The sequence below is a fragment of the Gobius niger genome, assembly GCF_951799975.1.
Source record: "Gobius niger genome assembly, chromosome: 22".
Taxonomy (NCBI): Eukaryota; Metazoa; Chordata; class Actinopteri; order Gobiiformes; family Gobiidae; genus Gobius; species Gobius niger.
In genome coordinates this window covers 3,435,886-3,458,786 of record NC_136873.1, presented here as the reverse complement: position 1 = coordinate 3,458,786, position 22,901 = coordinate 3,435,886, and the positions used below count along the sequence as shown (strand labels likewise).

General features: G+C 42.0%; 1 protein-coding gene across 1 annotated transcript; it reads left to right on the top strand.

The window, feature by feature from the left end:
• Window positions 1-7,310: 7,310 nt before the first annotated feature.
• Window positions 7,311-12,176, top strand: LOC306981549 (heat shock 70 kDa protein 12A-like; the record flags this gene model as incomplete). Its single annotated transcript, XM_079581156.1, has 4 exons — window positions 7,311-7,586; window positions 10,152-10,376; window positions 10,831-10,999; window positions 11,107-12,176. 4 exons carry the CDS (start codon window positions 7,311-7,313, stop codon window positions 12,174-12,176), a joined length of 1,740 nt encoding a protein of 579 aa, XP_079437282.1.
• Between the last annotated feature and the right edge of the window lie 10,725 nt (window positions 12,177-22,901).

Sequence of the window (22,901 nt, the reverse complement as noted above, 5' to 3'; positions counted from 1 at the left end):
ATCGACATGCTACATTTCTGTGTAAATATACTTTGCATGAAAACACTTCACGTAACGAACACGTGGAAGAGCTTGGTAGCTTCTATCGTGAGCTTTTATGGAGCTATATGACATGTGGGAGAGGCTGAGTATGTGCTCCGTTTGCCTGGCAGAGCGCACGGACAAAGACCAGACGGGGATATATTCACTCGGCTAAAGTGAGGTAAGAACATATCTTAGTATGTAAAAACGGTGGCCTATTCCTTTAAACATTACGCTAAAATTGAGCAAATGCAAATAGTGAGCTCCGATTTACATTCGTATTAGTGTGATAAGAGCCTTGGTATTCAGGAGTCGACGCTCTTAAGTCGTTCTCCTCTCAGACTCAGACTTTACGCACGAGTTTTAGCACATTTCTGTTGGAAAAGTCGTGTTCCGTGACTGTGTTCAGATAATGTTAGTTTAGATCCATTTATTCTGCAATCTCACATTTTCCTAACATAAATAGTAATATGCAGCTTCTATATAGGCTCTGTAAATGCAATTAAGGGAACATCGCCCAACCCTAATCCACATTTCAATTGTTTCTCCCGAAGCAAATCGAAGAGATGATGATGAATATGACAAACAAGGAGGTAAGACGAGTGTACGGCAAAACTTGGAAAAACATGGACTCCCTCGACTTGCAGGCGTATGTTGGTGTTTTGGTTCACGCTGAGGTTTACAAATCCAACAAAGAAGCCACCCGCAGTTTATGGCATGCAGAAACAGGCAGGGCGTGTTGTGCTTGAGGTGACACAGGGTCTCCAAGGTAAAACAATAACTTGCGATATTTTTTTTTACCTCATATGATCTCGGTCTGGAGTTTTTCATGGTGGGCACAGTGCGGAGGAACAAGCCAGAGCTCCCCTCTGCACTCGTGTCCAAAACAGGCAGGGATAAGTTCTCATCTAAATGTGCTTTCACTGATACCCATGCCGTGGTGTCATATGTCAGCAAGAAGAGAAAGGTGCTCCTCATGAGCACAAAACATCGGGACATCAGCGTCACTAACAAAGATGACAAGAGACCACGAATGATAGAGGACTGCAATAAAAACAAAGGGTCCATTGATAACCTTGACAAGGTAAGCAATTCATTTTTTAAAACTTATTTTTCATTTCATAAAATCCACAATTTCTCTTTTTGGGGGGGTTTATTTTTTACATCTTTCCAGTGTACAGCAGCATTCTCATTCTCATTCTCAAAAAACACAAAAAATTAGTATCAGGCCATTTGTCTGAAGCTACACTAAAGATAGAACCCAAACTTATTGAAAAATGATATTTTATGGCTGAGATATTAGAGAAACAAAATGGGCTCAAAAATGACCCCAGGTGACCACGAGTGTAACGCTGCATTATGGGGCACACAAGGGTTAAAAGTGGATAGAGCTTTCATCCAAGAAACTCACCTCATGGCGACGTGAAAACAGGAAGTGACCTCCCTCTCTCCTGGTGCAGCTGAATTGTTTACCTTTTTCAGCGAACCACGTTGTTTTTCTGGATACTTTTGTACGTCTTTACCGTGTTTTTGTGGAGGTTTGGTGGATTTGTTTACTTTGAGAGTCCAAAATGGTCCTGAAGAAGTGTTTTAAATCTCGTCTTAAGACCCATTTTTATTCTCAGGCTTTTAACGCCGCGTGAGTTGTATGGTCCCCGTGTCTTTTATTTATTTTATCTTGTTGATTTTATTTTTTTATTCAATGTTTTTAATTATTTTATTGTTTTATCTATTTTATTGTTTTGTTTTATGCAGGTTTTAGTTCATTTATTTGTTTTTTAATTATTATTATTATTTTTATTTATTTATTTTGTGGTAGAGCTAATAAGTATTGTATCTGTTTTTAAGATCTCATGTGCAGCACTTTGGAAACATTTTGTTAGTTAAATGTGCTATACAAATAAAGTGGATTGGATTGGATTGAAGAAAGCAGCTTTTTGAAGGTAAACAAACTGCTAGCTTATCAGCTAAACCCATCTGAGATCTACAAACATCTTGTTCTGAGACACTGAACAGTGAAGAGGCACCAAGAGCCCTCACACCTGCAGCACGGAGGAGGCGTCACAAGAGGAGCTACAGGAAACAACAAAAGGGACCAACGAGGAGATGGTGATAGACTGTGGAGGGAGCTGTGCAGGAGGAAGAGGAAGGACGAGGTGGAGCTGACCAGTGCAGGACACCACGCTCTGCACCGTTTCAGATGATCAGAGGAGACAGGGCAGCTCCAGTTTCTCCATCCTCCAAGGTCATGCGGGTGGAGTGGCTGAAGGACAACGAGATCATGGACCCGGCCGAGGACAGGAACTTCTACATCACCGTGGACACAACCTGATCATCAAGCAGGCGCGTCTGTCCCACACGGCCAACTACACCTGTGTGGCCAAGAACATCGTGGCCAAGCGCAAGAGCTCCACCACCGTGGTCATCGTCTACGGATTTCCCATCAACCAGTGCTCCTCCTGTGACCAAAACAGTGAAGATGGCGGCCGCCACACAACCATCTTTCACCAAAGAAAAAAAAGAGTGGAAAAAGAGTGGTGCCACTGAATGGGTGCTGCTGCCGGATGCTCTCTCATCAAATGCAATTTCTCCATCTGTGAGATCAATAAAGTACCATCTTATCTTATCTTACAAGAACATAAAAAATTACAACTATAATGGGTTGGACAGGTAATATCTTCATCTTTGTCATGGTTCTGTCTGTGTTCTGTCCCCTGTTTTGGTTTGGTTCTGTGTCAAGTCTTTTATTTTGTCATGTCTGTTCTGTCCTTGTGGTTTTGTGCTTCCCTTGTGTTGATTACCTGTCCCGCCCTAATGTGTTTCACCTGTTCCCTGTTCCTTCTGTATATAGACCCCTGTGTTTTCCCTTGTCCTTGTCGGTTCATTTGTATTCTATTGGTGCGTTGTGTGTGTGTCCTCTGCCATGTTCCTGTGCTAAGTGAGTTTTGCATTTTTGTCTGTTCTTGGCCTTTGCCATTAAATTTCCTTTAAACCTCTTTTGGCTGTTTTTGCTTTTGGGTCGAATCCCCACCACATCGTAACAATCTTTTAATTCAAAAGCAAGAGGAGTGGCCATTATAGTGAATAAAAATACACCATTGGAAATGATTGATACCATTATTGATCCATCAGGACGTTATGTCTTTGTCAATTGTAAAATATTTTCAGAGAAATGGTCACTTCTTAATTTATAGGCACCTAAGTATGATGATGATGCATCCATGCAGGATCATTTCTTGCAGGTCGCAAGTGGACAACATAACGGTGATTTTAACTTCTGCTTAGATCCCGCTTTGGACAAATCATCCAAGACCAAAACGATCACCAGGTCAAAAGCAGCAAAGACGACTAAAGCCTTTATGAAAAACGTTTAGGTTTTTCATAAACGCTATTGGATATTGGAGAGACACACCCTCAGACTCGGGACTACTCTTTCTATTCATGCCCACATAACTCCCACACAAGAACTGACTTGTTTTTGTTGTCCACCAATTTATGTCACAGAGTATTGGAAACTGATTATTTATCCAGAATTTTGTCTGACCACTCACCTTTAACTTTGTCTATTTCGTTTCCTGACGTTCCCAGAAGACCCTATAGATGGCGCTTAAACCCCACTCTTCTTCAAAGAGCTGACTTTTGTGCATTTATAAGAGATCAAATTAAGTTTTTCTGTGATACTAACAGCGCTTCCTCTCCTAATTGCTTTATCTTATGGGATACATTAAAAGCTTATTTAAGGGGACAAATGATTTCTTATACAAAGGGTCTAAAAAAGAAATACACAGAAGATACTGAAAAGCTAGAAAAAGATATTTTGCAATTGGAAAAAGACTTTCAAAGAAATGGATCCAATGAGACTTACCAATCTTTAGTTCAGAAAAAACTCCAAAACAATACATTAAACACACAAAACTGAAAGAGATATTTTGAAAACTGTACAAAGGTATTACGAGTTGGGAGAGAAAGCACATAACATTTTGTCATGGCAATTGAAGGCAGAGGAAAGCAGTAGGACAATTAATGCTATTCAAATCAGGTACTGTGTCATATAATCCAATAGAGATAAATGACTCATTTAAAAATTTCTACTCCAATTTATATAAATCCGAATTGCCTGATGATTTGACACACATTGACAATTTTTCATCCACAATTGAATTATAAAAAATCGATGAGGAGGACCAAGAATCTAGATCTCCCGTTTACTGAGGCAGAAATTAGTAAAATCTAACAAAGCACCAGGAGAGGATGGTTTCCCTCCTGAATTTTACAAGGAATTTAAAGACCTGCTCATCCCTTTACTTACAGATGTATTTTAAATTTATCAGCCAATACGCATACATTACCTGAATCCTTTACAACTGCCATAATCACAGTTATACATAAGAAAAATAAAGATCCATTGAAATGTACGACTTATCGGCTTATTTCACTTCTGAAAACCGATTATAAGATGATTTCAAAATTGTTAGCAAATAGGCTCAGTGATGTTTTACCAAAAATAATTAATCCAAATCAAAGTGACTTTATTCAGAAACGTACGTCTGCCAATAACTTGTGTAGACTGTTTAACATAATCCATTTGGCCAAATCAAAACCTGAGCCAACTGTGGCGGTGGCGTTAGATGCAGAGAAAGCCTTCGATAGGCTGAATGGCCCTATCGAGATCATTTGTAGTGTAGAAAAAATATTTTTTTACATTGTTGTATTTCTTCCAAATTATTGCTAATTATTATTTTTTTCATCCTCCAAAATGTTTTTGTCTGATGTCACTTCCAGGGTTCCCACAAGAATACTTAATTAAAAAGACAAATCAGCTATTGCACTACGGCCCTGGTCGACCGCTGCGCAGCGCCCAGAAACAGAAGGCAAGTTACTTCAAAGAGCATTGCAAGACTTAATGTTTATGAAAAGTGTATGAATTGAAAGTAGATTGTTTCATACAGGCGACGTGTGCTTCCACCTGTGATTGGAGATCAGATGACACAGTCTGCTTTTAGTGCGGCAAGAGGCTAAACTTCACACGTTCATTCCCACCTTCTCCACATGTGCTTGGACACACACAACTCAAACTTTACTTTTGTTTTCCTCTGTCGACCTGGATTCATTCAAACTTGCACGTTTGTGGTTTTTGTCACTATATCCTATTGTCTACTTTTCTCACGAGGAGTGTGTTTTTTACTCTGAGCATTCCTCTATTTTACATATTACTGTAATTCACACACAATTCACACAAAAAACATGTGACCTCTGCATTTGTCTAGATACAACCAATACACACGTGTGAAATCTGATGCATCATGTGTTCGCAAAAGCGTGTATTAGTTATATACATGTAGCGAGTGAGAGGACATGAAAAAGCAGAACCTGGTTTACCCAGTCACACCTCTCCTACATCATAAAGACACAAATCAAACCGATATACCTCCAGCAGATCTGAAAAGCCTTGTAGTTTTATGAAATGCATTTCAGAGTCCAGGAATTCTGATTGGAGGAATAATACACTTTAATAAACTTATAGTAAAGACACAGACCAACAAAGAATGCACTGGATTATTAACACTAGGGCGGGAACTAAATATTGTTTTGCAATATATTTTACAATACTTTTGCTGCAATACAAATTATTGATGTTTTCAATACTGTTTTGAAATACCAAAGTTAAGTATAGGCATGTATATGATATATTGTACCTCTACCACTATTGAGCACTCATTTTTGTGATAAATATAAGTGTTTTCTGGAGGTATTTTTCAAACCCGGAAGACACAATGCTTCGATTCAGTTAACTCCGCCCCCTCTCTCCGCTCATACTTTACCGTCATATAAATAAACAGCAATAAGTGAAATTACTTCACGATGCAGTTATACGGAGTTGACATCTGCAACACAGCTTCATAAATGGCTAACACACACATGCTAATATGCTAACACACAAGCTAATATGCTAACACACATGCTAATATGCTAACACACAAGCTAACACACGTTTGGATTGACTCACCCTCTGGTCCATCGCTGTTTACATTATGGGACTCGCGTTGGTTATAAAAGTTAATCCACTTTGGTTCAGGTGAAGGTTCACAAACATCCATCAGAGACAGTCACAGAAAAACAATATTTTGGTGAAAGTCGCTGAATCCCGGAGAAAAAAACAACTTCTGAGAGAGTGGCCTCTTCTTTAGGAAGGTTGAATAAAGTCCTCGTAGCCAAACGCGCTTCTTTTTCTCCGTGACATGATTGTTAGGTAAGAATAAAGAACAGGTGTGTCCAGTTATAACGAGCTCCATCTTCAGCTGCAGCACAAACATGACTGATCTGTTCAGACGCTCAGGGATGTGTTTGTTTTGGCCACAGCTGACCTGGAAGCACCTCGGGCACATCCTTTCTTTTTTTTTTTAAATTATTTCTTACAACAGAAATAATGAAAAAGATGGTTTACAAATTAAAATCCGTCCGTAAGCATAGAATTAAGACATTACATTACAGATGTCGAGCACTTCCGTTCCCCTGTGACGACGCAACTGAACACTCAGTCGTTCACCAGGAGAGGGCGGAGCCTCAGAGAGCAGGATTCAGGAGGATTACTGTGTGAATGAAGCCAAAAAACACTCTGGGGGTGTTTTTGATCAAGCTCAGAAAAGTCGATTTTACAGGATATAGGCCCTTTAAAAGAATCCTAGTTAATGTATGAAGCTGCAATTCTCTTGGGAGAGACAGTAACCGGGAGAAGTTAGAGCTGGGCAAGGTTTGTGTAAAATGCCAGAAGCAGGAATTAAATCTACTGTACTGTCACCAAAGCACAATCAAAGAATCAGGAAACACATTTTCATTTACAACTTTGAGCTCAGGAACAGTGCGGATGCAAGCCAAGTTTTGATTTTGCACACCCACCCAGAAATTTGTTGGACTTGTTTTATAAATAGTTTTGCATGAAGACGACGCCCTTCTCATCAGCCACTGTCATTCTTTTGGTTTCCATTGTTAGAAGCTTGTCAAGAATTTTCAAAAGCAATTTATCTGTCACGCAAGGTACAAAACATGAGTGAAGACAAAAGACTATAGTTTTATTATATGAATTATATATCGTCATGGAAGCTGTTGATTGGTAAATTGAAACATGCAAACATTCAGTTATATATTGTGTTTTGATTCATAAATATTGTCATACTTACATACATTTAAGACCCTCCCAGTAGGCGGAGTCTCGTGAGTATCCTCACGTTAACCGCGTCAGCAGAGCCAGTTTATCATCTGACTCCAGACTGGTCGGTCTAGTTGCAGAGATGAGCCGGAGCTGCATCGTTGCCATAGACTTTGGCACGGCGTACAGCGGTTATGCCTACTGTCTGACCGTCAATCAGCAGAAGGTCCAGCGTTTGAAGCGATGGGAGCGAAGGGCGGGCGCAGACACGGCCAAGACCCCCACCTGCATCCTGTTCGATGAGAACCAAGAGTTCATGGAGTTTGGATACAAGGCCAGAGACAAGTTTTATGAGATATGTAGAAACACAAACACCTACTTCTACTTTAAAGACTTTAAGATGGAGCTGTACAAACAGGTAAGAGCAAATTCTTACAGTTCTTTGTGGAGCTAATGTATTTATGTAACACTCACGACATCCTGGGTTCATTTATTACCCCAAGCATAACATTTATCACTGCATGTCATAGTTTTATAGTCTGAATTTTCATATGTTTATGTGTTAATGTCGATCAGCTTTAGCAGTGTTTAGATTTAGTAATAAGAATGTTATGAGACGCAGTTACGCTCATTTATGAACCCATTTTGTTTCTCTAATATCTCACTTGTAAATTATTTGTATAAATATGAGTTCTATCTTTAGTGTTGCTTAATACAAATGTCCTAATACTTCATGTTCATGTTTTTATTTATTTGTTTGTGGGAGATCTGCTGTAGCCACTCCTCCAGTTTGGAGGTCACTCCCCCGAGTGGCTCCACTTTACAGTGCCTCTCGAAAGTATTCATACACCTTGAACTTTTGCACATTTTGTCATGTTTACAACCCTAAACATAAAGATTTTATTTTGATTTTTTTACTGAACGTTCACACACAAGTAAGAGACAACTGTGAAGTGAAAGCAAAATGATACATGATTCTGTTATTTTTCCAAAAATAGAAAGTGAAAAGTGGGGCGTGCATAAGTATTCATACAGCATTTTTCTGAGGGAACTAAATTGACTTAATAATATTCCTAATGACTCCAGAATGTTCACTCCTTGGCCTAACGGTTAAACAGAGGCACCTGTGTGTAATCTACTCTCAGTATAATTACAGCTGTTCTTTTAGGCCCTCAGAGCTGTGGTCGGAGTGTGTTGGTCACTAAACAACATCATGAAGGTCAAGGAGCACCAGAGAGGTCAGGGATATAGCTGTGGAGAAGTTTAAAGCAGCATTAAGTTATACAAAGATTTCCCAAGATTTAAACATCTCCCGGAGCAACTATTCAATCCATCATTCAGAAATGGAAAGAGTAAAGCACCACTGCCAACTTACCAAGACGTGGTCGTCCCCCTAAACTAACAGACCGAACAAGGAGAACACTGGTAAGAAATACAACCAAGTGCCCCAAGATAACTCTGGAGGAGCTGTGAAGTCCTGCCGCTGAGCTGGGGGAATCTGTACATGGGACAACTATAAATCGTATCTTCACAAATCTGGCCTTCATGGATGAGTGGAAGAAGAAAGACATTATGGAAAGGAGGCCATAAGAAATCCCGTTTGAAGTTTGCTAGAAGTCATATTGAGGACACAGCTCCATGTGGAAGAAGAGGCTTTGGTCAGATGAGACAAACGTTATGTATGGAGCAAACCTGACACTGCTCATGGTCCTAAGTGCACCATCCCCAGTGTCAAATATACGGGGGGGAGCATCATGCAGTGGGGCTGCTTTTCCTCAGCGGGGACTGGGGAGACTGTAAGAATAGTTGTGAAGATGGATGGAGCCAAATACAGAGACATTTTGGAGGAAAACCTGCTGGAGTCACAAGAGAACTGAGGCTGGGGCGGAGATTCACCTTCAGCAGGACAATGACCCGGAGCACAAAGCTAAATCTACAATGGAATGGTTCAATAAAAACAAATTAATGTGTTAGAATGGCCCAGTCAAAGTCCTGACCTAAATCCTATTGAAAATCTGTGGAATAATGTGAAAACTGCTGTTCACAAACGCTCTCCTTCTAATCTGACAGAGCTGGAGTTGTTTTGTAAAGAGGAATGGGATAAAATGTCAGTCTCTACATGTGCAAGTCTTGTAGAGTCAGACCCCAAAAGACTTGTGCTGTTATTGCAGCAAAAGGGGGTTCCACAAAGTATTCATTCATGCTGTATGAATAGTTATGCAAGTCCCACTTTTCACTTTTCTATTTTTTGAAAAATAACAGAATCATGTATCATTTTGCTTTCACTTCACAGTTGTCTGTTACTTGTGTGTGAACATTCAGTAAAAAAATCAAAATATTTTTTTTTATGTTTAGGGTTGTAAACATGACAAAATGTGCAAAAGTTCAAGGTGTGTGAATACTTTCGAGAGGCACTGTAGCCTTCACCCTCCAGACCTTCTCCAGCTCTTCTCTGAGCCTCTGGTATTTCTCTAGTTCCTCGTGTTCCTTTTTCCTGATGTTGAAGTCGTTGCTATGTTTCCTGTGCTCTTTGTCACCACCACAATGTCCGGTTGGTTCATTACCTTCTGTCCGTCTGTATCTGGAAGTCCCGCAGGATCTTGGCTCGGTCATTCTCTACCACCTTTGGAGGTGTTTCCCACTTTGACCTTGGGGTTTCCAGCCCATACTCTGCACAGATGTTCCTCTTGGTTATGGCGCTCCATGTAAGCTTTCCCTGCAGCATCTTACACCCTGCAGTTTTGCGCTGGACTGTCTGTTTCCCAATAGTTATAGAGCCCAAAGCTCAATGACTGCAGCAGCTCTCCATTCATTCTGATGGCGGTGTCATCCATGCTAGTGAATCATGCTTTTTTTTTTTCCTTTGAGCCTTTAATATCAGCTTAGTTTAAATTAAATTAAATATAAAATAATTAAATAATGTATCCAATACATATTACATTTTGTAAAATATTCACACGTCAGTACTTTCTTGTCCACACAGAAAATCACCAAAGACCTGGTGATCAAAGACGTGAATAAGAAGCCTATGAGTGCGATGAAGGTGTTCTCTGCTGCTCTGCACTTCCTGAAGGAGGATGTTTTGAAAATCTTCGATAAAGACATGGAAAGCCTGGCCCTGGATCTGCTGGACTTCACCTGGGTCCTGACGGTTCCGGCCATCTGGGACATCCCAGCGCGACAGTTCATGAGGGAAGCTGCGATTCAGGTGAAAACTACAAAAGTAATGTTTGTCTTGATTCAAGAGACCACATTCCCCAACAATTATATTATTATTATATCGATCAGTGGAGTTCCTCCTGACTCCAAAAACCTGTCTACAAAACAAGTAGCTTGTAAAAATGTAAATGTATATGCATTTGTTGAGGTTTACTGCTTTAAATCAGTAGTCATCCATGGCGCCTTGGGTCTTCAGATAAATAAGGGAGCCTCAACTATCTGAACATTGGGTATGGCTGATATAAGCTAATGTCCCCATTTCCCCAACGGTTTTACCCAAAGGCGGAGCTAAGATGCATACATACAGGCAGGGGTGACCGACCCCATTAATCGTTATAATGGGGGTCGCAGCTCCAAAATGCTGAGAGCCACTGGTTTAGAGACTGAGCTGTGCTCATGCTGTGTCAGATTGCCATAAAGAGAGTTGTGTTGCTCATGTCCAGGCGGGGCTGGTGTCTGCGTCCACTGAAGACAAACTGGTGATTGCTCTGGAGCCTGAAGCCGCTTCCATCCGGTGCAAAAATCTCAAATCTGAAGATTTCTCGATGAATGAAGTTCCTGTGAAAATAAAACTTCGTCCTGGCACTCAGTACGTCGTCGTTGATTGTGGAGGTGAGAAGATTATTAAAGCTCTGCCGTTGAAGACTGACATCTTAGAAATATTCATGATGTCTATGAAACTTTCTGTGTTTCCTGGAAGTTTGTGTCTTCTGTTTCAGGAGGAACCATCGACATCACGGTCCATGAGGTTCTTGAAGGAAGAGCTCTTAAAGAGCTGCACAAAGCCTCAGGAAACAACAAAGGAGGACGGTTAGTGGACATGAAGTTCACTCGGTGCATGAGGCGGTTCTTCTGTGATGGTCTGTGGGAGGAGTACGAGAGAGATCATCCCAGAGAAGCTCAGGAGTTCATGGAAGATTTTATCTTCTTCCGACAGGCAAATCCCGCTCATGTGCGACAGTTGGATTTCTACAAAGAATTCAAAAATATAGTTCAACAAAAGCAGAGCAGAAATGAAAACGTGTTCAATCCAACGGAGGGCATGACCTTCCACTGGACTAAACAACCAAATTCAGAGTTGTACTCTGCCAAACTGGAGATCTCTAAGAGAAAGATGGAGGAATTCTATCATGACACTCTGATCCATCTCACTGACTGTCTCCATGAAATCATGAGCAAACATTCTGATATCCGCTACATCCTGTTAGTGGGAGGTTTATCATCGAGCCATATCCTCCGTGAACATGTTAAGAAAGAGTTCAGTGACCGAGCCAAAGTGATGTGTCCTAAAATCCCTCAGGAGGTCATTCTGAAGGGAGCGGTGATGTTCGGGCGAGACCAGTCTGTGATCAGGTCCAGAAAGAGCGCCTTCACTTACGGGGTTGCAGTTTGCAACAAATATAATCCTTTGAAACATAAGTCGAGACAGAAGGTCACAAACGAAGAGGGTGATTGGTGTGAGGATATTTTCTCCAAACTGGTTGGAGTAGATGAAGATGTGGGCTGGAATCAAACTAAAGAGTACACATTTTCTCCGATGCTCAGTGATCAAGACGCAATGACGCTGTCATTTTATCGAACAGAGAGAAAAAACGTGACATTTGTGGACGAGTGGGGAGTAGAAGAAGTTGCATCATGTGACGTGGACATGCCTGACACCACCAAGGGCAAGGATCGTAGGGTCAAACTGGAAGTGTATTTTGGCTCCACTGAGATGAAAGCCAAAGCCACAGACCTGGAGTCTCAGTCCACAGTGTCAGTCACAATGGACTTCATAACAAAACAGTGAAACTTATAGCATGAGTTAAAATTTAGATACGGTACATTTTACATCTTACAGATAAATCTAATCTACAATTTAAAAGAAATGTAAGCCTGATTAATGAGTATTTTATAATTTGTTGAACAGAAGTGTTGCTCTCCAGTTGCAAGTTTAATCATATTTCCAAATACTCTTCTCCACTCCACTTGCTATTGCTACTACAACCCAATGGTAATGGTAATAAAGTTTTTGAGGGTTTTTCCAGGTTCGATTCCCACCCTGGACGGGGCCTTTCTGTGTGGAGTTTGCATGTTTTCCCTGTGTCTGCGTAGCTTTTCACCCGGATACTCCGGTTTCCCCTACAACTAAAAACATGTACAATAGGTGAATCCTCCAGCCAGGTGTTTCTGATCATTAGCCTGGCTTCACATTTGGAGATGGGTCCCTGAGTGCCGGCCCACACTGGCAGCTCATTGCTCTTCAGGTCGCCCCAGCGGGTCAAGTGCAGAGAATGATGTTAATAAAAACCTTTTGTGATACAAGATCCAGCCATTCTTAGCCTGAGTTATGGAAATCCGACTCATATGGTTATATTTTTGGTATATATATGTATATTACGTATGTTTTATGGACAATTGGCAATTATGCATTGTGACCTTTGTACAGCTAAATTACATAATTTGACCCACTTGAGAATCAGAGGTTAGTGGCGTACGAAAGAGATGCACTTTATGTATTGTGTAGTTGTTGTCCTTGCCTGTTTTGTCTGTAATGCACTGCTGTGTGTTGTGGCTTACATGTTTTATATTTTGTATGTTCTTGTCTTGTTTTTTATGGGACTGCGGATGGAAATTAGCCTTGAGCTAAATCCGGCATATTTACAGCACTAGTTGTCTGTTCATTAATATGCACTGTCCCATTCAAATACATAAAAAAATGAAATGAATGAATGAGATATGTTTGAGTCCTTGCTTTGGCGACACATGTATCTATGGCAGTGTTTTTTGAGCCAAGGCACATTTTTTTCATTGAAAAAACCACGAGGCACACCACCAGCAGAAAATGTTAAAAATTGTAACTCTGTAGCCTATATTCAGTCGTTCACATCAAAGTGTCTTGAACAGGAACACCGTATAGTCTCGCTCGCCACAGTGTCTCAATGCATCACTAATTCTCTTGTCTCAAAGAAGTGAACCACCTGATATGGAAGATTATAATAAGGTTACTCTGCCGATCACTAGACAGCACAGACACTCAAAAACAGTACATTATTTGTGGATAATAATGCATTTGTTTTCAAAAAACCAACCAGGTTAAGTTGGATAATTTCCCAAGGCACAGCAGACAATATCTCACGGCACAGTGGTTGAAAAACACTGATCTATGGCATCTTATACATTTCATCAATATAGTACAATATACTTTATACCATGGTCTGGGTGAATACTGGATTCTGATTGGCTGGTGCATTATTTTGGTATAACCGCACACGTAGTCCGGTAGTTAAATCACTGGGATATCACTCCGCTGTGGCGTCGCCATAGCAACGCATGACACAGCTGAATCAGATAAAGGCGTAATTAGTGACTGACAGGAACGAATGAGATGGATTTTGTTTAATTTCAACGTTTTTGGCCAAAACAAAAGGTTTGCTAAATGTTTGTAGAGGAGAGTGAGCAGCTAGGTTAGCTACCGTTAATAACATATGAGCTTTACATTTCTATTGAAAACGGTTAAGGCTATTCATTATTTTCAGACGTACATAAAATGATCCTGCATTGAAGCATATTTGTCTGGATTAGTAAAGTCAAACATAAAAGTTTCAGTTGGGGGGGCCCAGGTGTGAGCGACTCCACCGCAGCTGTTTCCATAAACAGTTGAGCTGGTTGAGCTAGCTAGCTTTAGCTTCAGGTTAAACAGCGTAAAAGGGAAATAACTCCTGCCCACGAGTGCCGCATATCGGTGTTTACTTCCAGGGAAAAGTGTTTCCGGGTTAGTCCTGTTGTGTTGTGATTCTGTGCTGATGTTGTGTCGTTGAGCCTGACTGAGATCCTCGTAATAGCTGCGGAGAATGACTCGCTCTGAGACCAGCCTTCAGTGACCGGCTAATAACCCACACAAAATAGTCCCGTAGTCTGGCAGATTTAGGGAGTTTAGTCAATGAAAAAAACATTTATTATAAATGTTACGTTTGTGGGACCCTGGTATAAGCGGATTAAACAACGAGGAGCCGCATTAGACGTTATAATGCAGGAGTAACACCACTCCACTGCACGTCGTGGTGTTCTTGACTCCGCGTCGTGCATTATAACCGTCTAACGCACGGCTCCTCGTTGTTTAATCCTTACGTAGTTGAGTGGTTTGACTATTGTAATCTTGTTTTGATGGCTTGTGGCCCTATAAGGGTAGGGGACTCTTGTACACCTGTGCTGTGGAATGTTTGAGCATACATTTCAACCCCCCCAGTTTCAGTGTGCTGTACACGTGGACTCTGCTTTAAAGGGACTATAAGGAGTTTAAAAATGTTAAAATTAAGTATTTTCCTCCCCCTACATGTTCCAGCCATGTCCTAATGTGTAGAATGAGCTCAGACCTGTTCACCACAACTGACTCTAAAATCCTGTACGGTCACTCAAAAATGTGTCACTTCGGCCCGAATTGCCGTCATGCACGAGCTTAATATAGAAGGTGCAGTTACACATATGGCCTGAGGTGGCAGTAGTGAGTATAAAATGGCGAACTTGCTTCCAGCCCCTTTAAGTTAGCTAGAGTTGTTATTCAGATTGGGTGTTCTAGTTTGGGCACTTGTCCATTTGGCCATAATTTATTATATTTGAAATAATCCATAGGTTTTTTAAAGAGAATTTGAGATGTATTTTAAAATCTATAAGCCATCACTGCTCTTATGTATCTCCAGCATCTGTAAATGTCACTGTCAAAGCAAATCTTTTCATTATTGTGTACATAAATCAGGTGATACACTTTAGTTCGGCTCCAAATTACCAAATTTAACCACTTAATTGCTACTTTAAGTTTAGGGTTAGGATTAGGGTTAACAATTATTTACATCCAAATCTCAAAGCATATTGAATGGAGAGTTTACAGCCTATATGCCCGTGTGATATCTAATTTGAAAGCCAAGACCTTCTAGTTTCTAAAAATCTGTGTCAAATCTGTGTGAGTGAAACATAACTGGCTCTAAATTTGCTGTTCATAACCCTAATTATATCCTGATTGGGAACACCATTTCAAAATACTGTTTTTTACCATAAAAAAGTCAATGCAACTCTATGGGAGAAATACAGTCTTTGTCAGTAATCCAAAACCAAAATCAACAAATGTTTTTCCTCATCAGTTTGTGACAGTGATTCAAACCCACGTGTTTATGTCTGAGAGTCCCTCCCATGGGCCAGCATCACGCTCAAGTTTTCAAATATTGTCTCCACTTTTGGACGCCTTTCAGAGAAAACAATTAGACATGAGTTCATATGTGCCGACAGAGGAGACAATGAACTTTGAAACAGTTTTTGTTCCATGTGGATTCCTCCAGCAATTACTGAAATATTAACCAAATGATTTCCTGGTGTGCGGCTCCGTCAGAAACAGGTCGGTCTGGTCTGAACATTTCCTATAAACTCTCAGACGTGAGCAGCGTTTCTCATAATCCACGAGCACCGAAGAGGAGCAGGATGGGTTCAAGGTGAGGGTTTTAATTCATTCATTCTTTATTCATTATTTGTAGAAAAGTGGTCGTTATTATAATTAAATCAGGATCAGTTCCACCAGACTGAGCCCCTTTGAGTGCTGGTAGTTTTATTAAATAAACACAGCATGTTACAGCGCCACCTGTCGGACAGCACTGGTTTGCAGCCTGAGTGTTGTTGATCATTGTTCTGTGATTGGCTGCAGCTCGTCCGTCCCGGCTGAAGCGGCTCCTGCAGGGGGGGCGGAGGACAGAGGGTGGTGCCCCCGGTTCCTGTGTGGAGCACCGTCCCTCACAGCAAGGTGAGACACAGGAATAAAGCTTTAACAAACATCTATAAATAATGATCAAGTATCTTTCCATCAATAATAAACCGTCCTTTGAGTGCCACGCCCCCTAGTGTATGTTTCTGATACACATTTTTGTATTAGCTTGTGTGTTAGCTTGTGTGTTAGCTTGTGTGTTAGCTTGTGTGTTAGCTTGTTTGTTAGCGTGTGTGTTAGCTTGTGTGTTAGCTTGTGTGTTAGCGTGTGTCTTAGCGTATGTGTTAGCTTGTGTCTTAGCGTGTGTGTTAGCGTGTGTGTTAGCGTGTGTGTTAGCGTATGTGTTAGCTTGTGTGTTAGCGTGTGTGTTAGCTTGTGTGTTAGCGTGTGTGTTAGCTTGTGTCTTAGCTTGTGTCTTAGCGTATGTGTTAGCTTGTGTGTTAGCGTGTGTCTTAGCTTGTGTCTTAGCGTATGTGTTAGCTTGTGTGTTAGCTTGTGTGTTAGCTTGTGTCTTAGCGTATGTGTTAGCTTGTGTGTTAGCTTGTGTGTTAGCGTATGTGTTAGCTTGTGTGTTAGCTTGTGTGTTAGCGTGTGTGTTAGCGTGTGTGTTAGCTTGTGTGTTAGCTTGTGTGTTAGCGTGTGTGTTAGCGTGTGTGTTAGTGTGTGTGTTAGCTTGTGTGTTAGCGTGTATGTTAGCGTGGGTGTTAGCGTGTGTGTTAGCGTGTGTGTTAGCGTGGGTGTTAGCTTGTGTGTTAGCTTGTGTGTTTTAGCTTGTGTGTTAGCGTGGGTGTTAGCTTGTGTGTTAGCTTGTGTGTTAGCGTGTGTGTTAGCTTGTGTGTTAGCGTGTGTGTTAGCGTGTGTGTTAGTGTGTGTGTTAGCTTGTGTGTTAGCGTGGGTGTTAGCTTGTGTGTTAGCGTGTGTGTTAGCTTGTGTGTTAGTGTGTGTGTTAGCGTGTGTGTTAGCTTGTGTGTTAGCTTGTGTGTTAGTGTGTGTGTTAGCTCGTGTGTTAGCGTGTGTGTTAGCGTGTGTGTTAGCGTGTGTGTTAGCTTGTGTGTTAGCTTGTGTGTTAGCGTGTGTGTTAGCTTGTGTGTTAGTGTGTGTGTTAGCGTGTGTGTTAGCTTGTGTGTTAGCGTGTGTGTTAGTGTGTGTGTTAGCTTGTGTGTTAGCTTGTGTGTTAGCTTGTGTGTTAGCTTGTGTGTTAGTGTGTGTGTTAGCGTGTGTGTTAGCTTGTGTGTTAGCTTGTGTGTTAGTGTGTGTGTTAGCGTGTGTGTTAGCTTGTGTGTTAGCGTGTGTCTTAGCGTATGTGTTAGCTTGTGTGTTAGCGTGTGTGTTAGCGTGTGTGTTAGCTTGTGTGTTAGCGTGTGTGTTAGCTTGTGTGTTAGCTTGTGTGTTAGCTTGTGTCTTAGCGTGTGTGTTAGCTTGTGTGTTAGCGTGTGTGTTAGCGTGTGTGTTAGCTTGTGTGTTAGCGTGTGTGTTAGCTTGTGTGTTAGCGTGTGTGTTAGCGTGTGTGTTAGCCCGTGTGTTAGCTTGTGTGTTAGCGTGTGTGTTAGCGTGTGTGTTAGCTTGTGTGTTAGCTTGTGTGTTAGCCATTTATGAAGCTGTGTTGCAGATGTCAACTCCTTATAACTGCATCGTGAAGTAACTTCACTTATTGCTGTTTATTTATTTTACTGCATGGGCAGATCCGCTCGGAGAGAGGGGGCGGAGTTAACTGAATCGAAGCGTTGTGTCTTCCGGGTTTGCAAAATACTCCCAGAAAATACTTATATTTCTCACAAAAAAGTTCTCCATAGCGGTAGACGTACAATATATCATATAAATGCCTATACTTTACTTTGGGATGGCTAAAATAGCAGATACAGATCCTTTAATTTCTTTGTGGTAAGGCTGCAATACCCACATGTCAATTTTTAAGAGCGAACAGTTAAGAGGACAGACTGTTCATGTGTCCTATAGTAATTAGTAAATGGACAGTTTTTCAGCACCACCTCGAGGGCCAATTTACCGTTCACTCACTAATGAGATTTTATTGCAGGGATGAGGACGATGTGGAAAAAGGCGAAGTGGAACCACTGAGGTAAACACAAACTCAAATACCAGATTTGAAACATGTCAACGTTCATTACATCAATAAGCCATCTGTTATTGATTGTTAAAGCAATTATATTTAAAGATTCAGGTGAAAGAAAATAAAAGATTGACCATTTTTTTTGTGATGTTTATGATTTTACTTCCTTCTTAGACTAAGCCCTTTCAGCTCTGGGAAACTAGATGAACGGTTTTGGGAAAAAGGGGCAATGAAAATACTGGGGTCTCCCTCACTTTTCACAAATTCAGCCGGTTCATTCCAAATTCAGCCAATAATGCCTTCCTGCCTTCCTTCCTTCCTTCCTTCCTTCCTTCCTTCCTTCCTACCATCTACGCTGTGGGTCGTCGCGCGGGAGTGTTTGTGGTTGCGTTAATCTGCGGAATTGGTAAATCGCGTCTGTGTAGCTTTTCGTAGCCCCGCCGCCGTATTTGTTTCAATGGAGCGCTTGGCATTCACGTGCACGTTTCTCCAAATATAGCTAACAAAGTGAAATGGTATCACTGTGACCCAGTGTCCCATTGGTTCTGATTGTTTTACCATGAATGTAATGCTGCTTCTTTAGCATATGGTTAAAGGAATAGGCCACCGTTTTTACATACTGAGATATGCTCTTACCTCACTTTAGCCGAGTTAATATATCCCCGTCTGGTCTTTGTCCGTGCGCTCTGTCACACATACGCAGCCTCTCCCACATGTCACATAGCTCCGAAAAAGCTCACGATAGAAGCTACCAAGCTCTTCCACGTGTTCCCTATTTAAATAAAGTTACGTGAAGTGTTTTCATGTGAAGTATATTTACACAGAAATGTAACATGTCGATTTTATAAGCAAATAAAAAGGGGGACTATATTGTGAGGCGTAATGATACGAGGAGCAAAACGTCCGCGTAGTAACTCCTAAAGGTTATTGACGGAAGTGAGCGGGGGAAGTCTTTAGGAGTTATTGCGCGGACGTTTTGCTCCTTGTATCATTACGCCTCACAATATAGTCCCCCTTTTTATCTGCTTATAAAATCGACATGTTACATTTCTGTGTAAATATACTTTGCATGAAAACACTTCACGTAACTTTATTTAAATAGGGAACACGTGGAAGAGCTTGGTAGCTTCTATCGTGAGCTTTTTTGGAGCTATGTGACATGTGGGAGAGGCTGCGTATGTGCTCCGTTTGCGTGACAGAGCGCACGGACAAAGACCAGACGGGGATATATTAACTCGACTAAAGTGAGGTAAGAGCATATCTCAGTATGTAAAAACGGTGGCCTATTCCTTTAATGCTTTGTGTGCCAAGGCTATGCATCCAAGGCACTTCATGATGCAGTCCAGTCAACCACTGTGTCTGCTATGCACTAAAAGGTTGGATGGCGAGCTTAGAGCCCGAGCTAGAGCCTGTTTGAAGCAAAAGGCCTGGATCCAAACCAACCGAATGAACTGAACTGAATTCACCCAACCGAACCCCGGGCTGGTAGGCTCCCTCTTCACCACGACAGACCGATGCAGCGACCGCATCACTGCTGACGCCGCACCGATCCGTCTGTCCATCTCACGAACACCCGATGAAGGGTATAGAGCTGGTCCAGTGTGCCACGACCAGCACGAAAACCACATTGTTCCTCCTGGATCCAAGGTTCGATTGTCGGATCCTCCTCTCCAGTACCCTGGAGTAGACCCTACCGGGGGAGGGTGATACCTCTGTAATTGGAACACGCCCTCCGATCCCCCTTCTTAAAGAGAGGGACCACCACCCCGGTCTGCCAATCCAGGGGCACTTCCCCCCCCTTTGCCTGTGTGTGAATGTAGTGCATGTGAGTGGTTGGTGGGATGGTCCAAGTGGCTGATTGGACTTTTACATTCTCTGCTCCTGTATCTGTGTATTTCTTCCACTAAGAAAAAAAACCTATATGTTACAATCTGTTAGTTTACTTGACAAAAACTTTCCGTGGGAATTCTGCTCAAAAACTGAAGTTACAGGCGACTGAACTTTTTATACACATTATTTTAACTCAATTAAAATAACATAGGTATCGAAAAAAGTACCGTTAAGGCACCGGTACCGAAAAGCAGGTATCGTTAAAGTAGTGGTATCGAAAAAAAACGAACAGTCCCCAGCCCTAGTCCTGAGGCTGCGTACGGCCTGACGTTTCCTCTGACTGGTGCACACTAGGCTGGCACACCCAGGTATGAGAGAGCGCCTGCTGACTGAGCTAATGAGGGCGGAGGCTCCAGAAACTAAAACATGTGTACAACAGATCCCCCTCCCCAGAGGTCACATAAAACAAAAAAAGAAAAGAAACAAAATACAAAAATAGAAGAAAAAAAACACACGATACTACAAAAATAGGGCCAAGAAAATATAAGATACTCCAAAATTCAGGGGGGAAAAAACAGAAGCAACTAAAATATGTGCCCACAGCACATAACGTGAAACAAACCTAAACGTGTCCATGTTCCACAGGTCTGCTCTGGAAGAGAAGGAGCGACTGCTCAGACAGAACTCAATGAGGGAGAAGGAACTGAGTCGACTCAGGTAAAACGGCATTAAAATGAATCTGTTTTTTTTATCTGTTGAACATCAATGTGACTGAATTGATTGAATTTAACAAGAGGAAACAATAGTTATCAAATTCAAGTTCTCACATGGCTACATTTACATCAGTGCTTCAGTCGCACTAAATAAAAATTATTTCAATAGATAAATATTGAAAGAAGTGTTTTCTGGGATTGGCTCACCACGGCTGAACATGAGTCCACGGCCCTCCGTTGAAAATCACTCTCTTCCCTCAATAAATCATACTTTATTTTACAGCTAATTTTGCTTCGACACTGAAGGAAACGAGAGTCGTCACTGATCAGTCATGAGTTTCATTATTTACTGTGCTATTTGTAAAAGTATTATTTCTTCCAGATCTGCTCTGGAACAGAAGGACTCGGAGCTCAGACACAGCACAAAGAAGTGAGTCACCGTCATTTTAACCTGACGATTGTGCCTGGTGAATCCAACCCCTTTAGACCCTTTAAACACGACTAATGATCCTTTGATTTCAGGATGAACCAAATGGATAAAAGTCATGGAGAACAGTTCAGGTAATGATGACTGGATTATCTCTGAGTTCAGGAAAGATCTGCAGGTGTTTCTCCTGTTCCCACAGAGCTGAGCAGGAGCTGAGGGAGAAGATGCAGCAGCAGGAGAACCTCAGGCTGAGGAACCAGGAGGAGCTCAACAGAAGGTACAGAAACATCTCAGTCCTTTAGACCTGGCCCAGTCCCTCTGATCTCTGTGACTTTCAGGATTCATGTTCTGGAGAAAGACCAGGAGGATCATCTGAGGTAAAGACAGTCGTGTTAGTTCTATCTGGGCTTCTTTAGTTTATATTTAACCTGAGTGTATTTCCTCAGATCTGCAAAGCAGACGGAGAAAGACCTGAGTGAAAGGTACAGACTGTGGTAACTTCTGTGAGTGTAAGAAGAATCTGACCTGTGATTTCTGAATTCTAGACTGAAGCGACTGCAACAGGAGAACCAACAGCTGCAGTGAGTGACACTGACCTGCAGGGGGCGGAGCTCAGGTTTAAGGTCCAGAGAACAAAATAACCCAGTCCAGATGAGTCCTGTCTGAAGACACTTTAAATGATCCACAGTGACTGTTTGTTTGTGGGAGGTGTGACTGACCTGTGTGTCTCCTACAGATCTGCTCTGAGACAGAAGCAGGACGAGCTCAGACTGAGCACCGAGAGGTAACGTCACCAACACTAAAGTTCCAGACACAGTGCATCCGACACTTTGCCCACATTTAGTTTTAGAATGTCATGGAAATTTATTAAAAATAAGTGCTCACATATTTTCAGAATTAGATTAATTTTATTAGTCATTTGCAGTAAAACCACATTGGAAAAAAATGTGCAAGTGCGATGTCAACAAACAAATGCCACATTCAAAGCTTAAGGGTAAAATTACAACACAATAAAGATACAGATAAATAAAAGTGCCTTGTTTAAAGTAGTCGGGACTACAGAGTTTTGCTATATCCATCCATCCATCCATTTTCTTCCACTTTATCCGGGGCCGGGTCGCGGGGGCAGCAGTCTCAGCAGAGATGCCCAGACTTCCCGATCCACACACACCTCCTCCAGATGTTCTGGGGGGACCCCGAGGCGACACCAGGCCAGCTCGGAGACATAGTCCCACCAGCGTGTCCTGGGTCTTCCACAAGACCTCTTCCCACTAGGACATTCCTGGAACACCTCCGGTGGGAGGCGACCAGTAGGCATCCGGAACAGATGCCCTAGCCACCTCAGCTGGCTCCTTTTTGACGTGAAGGAGCAGCGACTCTACTCCGAGCTCCTCCCGGGTAACTGAGCTCCTCACCCGATCTCGCAGGGTGCGCACAGTCACTCTGCGAAGGAAACTCATTTCGGCCGCTTGTATTCGCGATCTTGTCCTTTCGGTCATGACCCAAATCTCATGACCATAGGTGAGGGTGGGAACGTAGATCGATCGGTAAATCGAGAGCTTTGCCCCGACTCAGCTCCCTCTTCACCACGACAGACCGATACAGCGACCGCATCACTGCTGACGCCGCACCGATCCGTCTGTCCATCTCACGCTCCATCCGTCCCTCACTGAGAACAAGACCCCGAGATACTTGAACTCCTCCACTTGAGGTAAGGACTCCCCACCAACCTGTAGAGGGGAAGCACC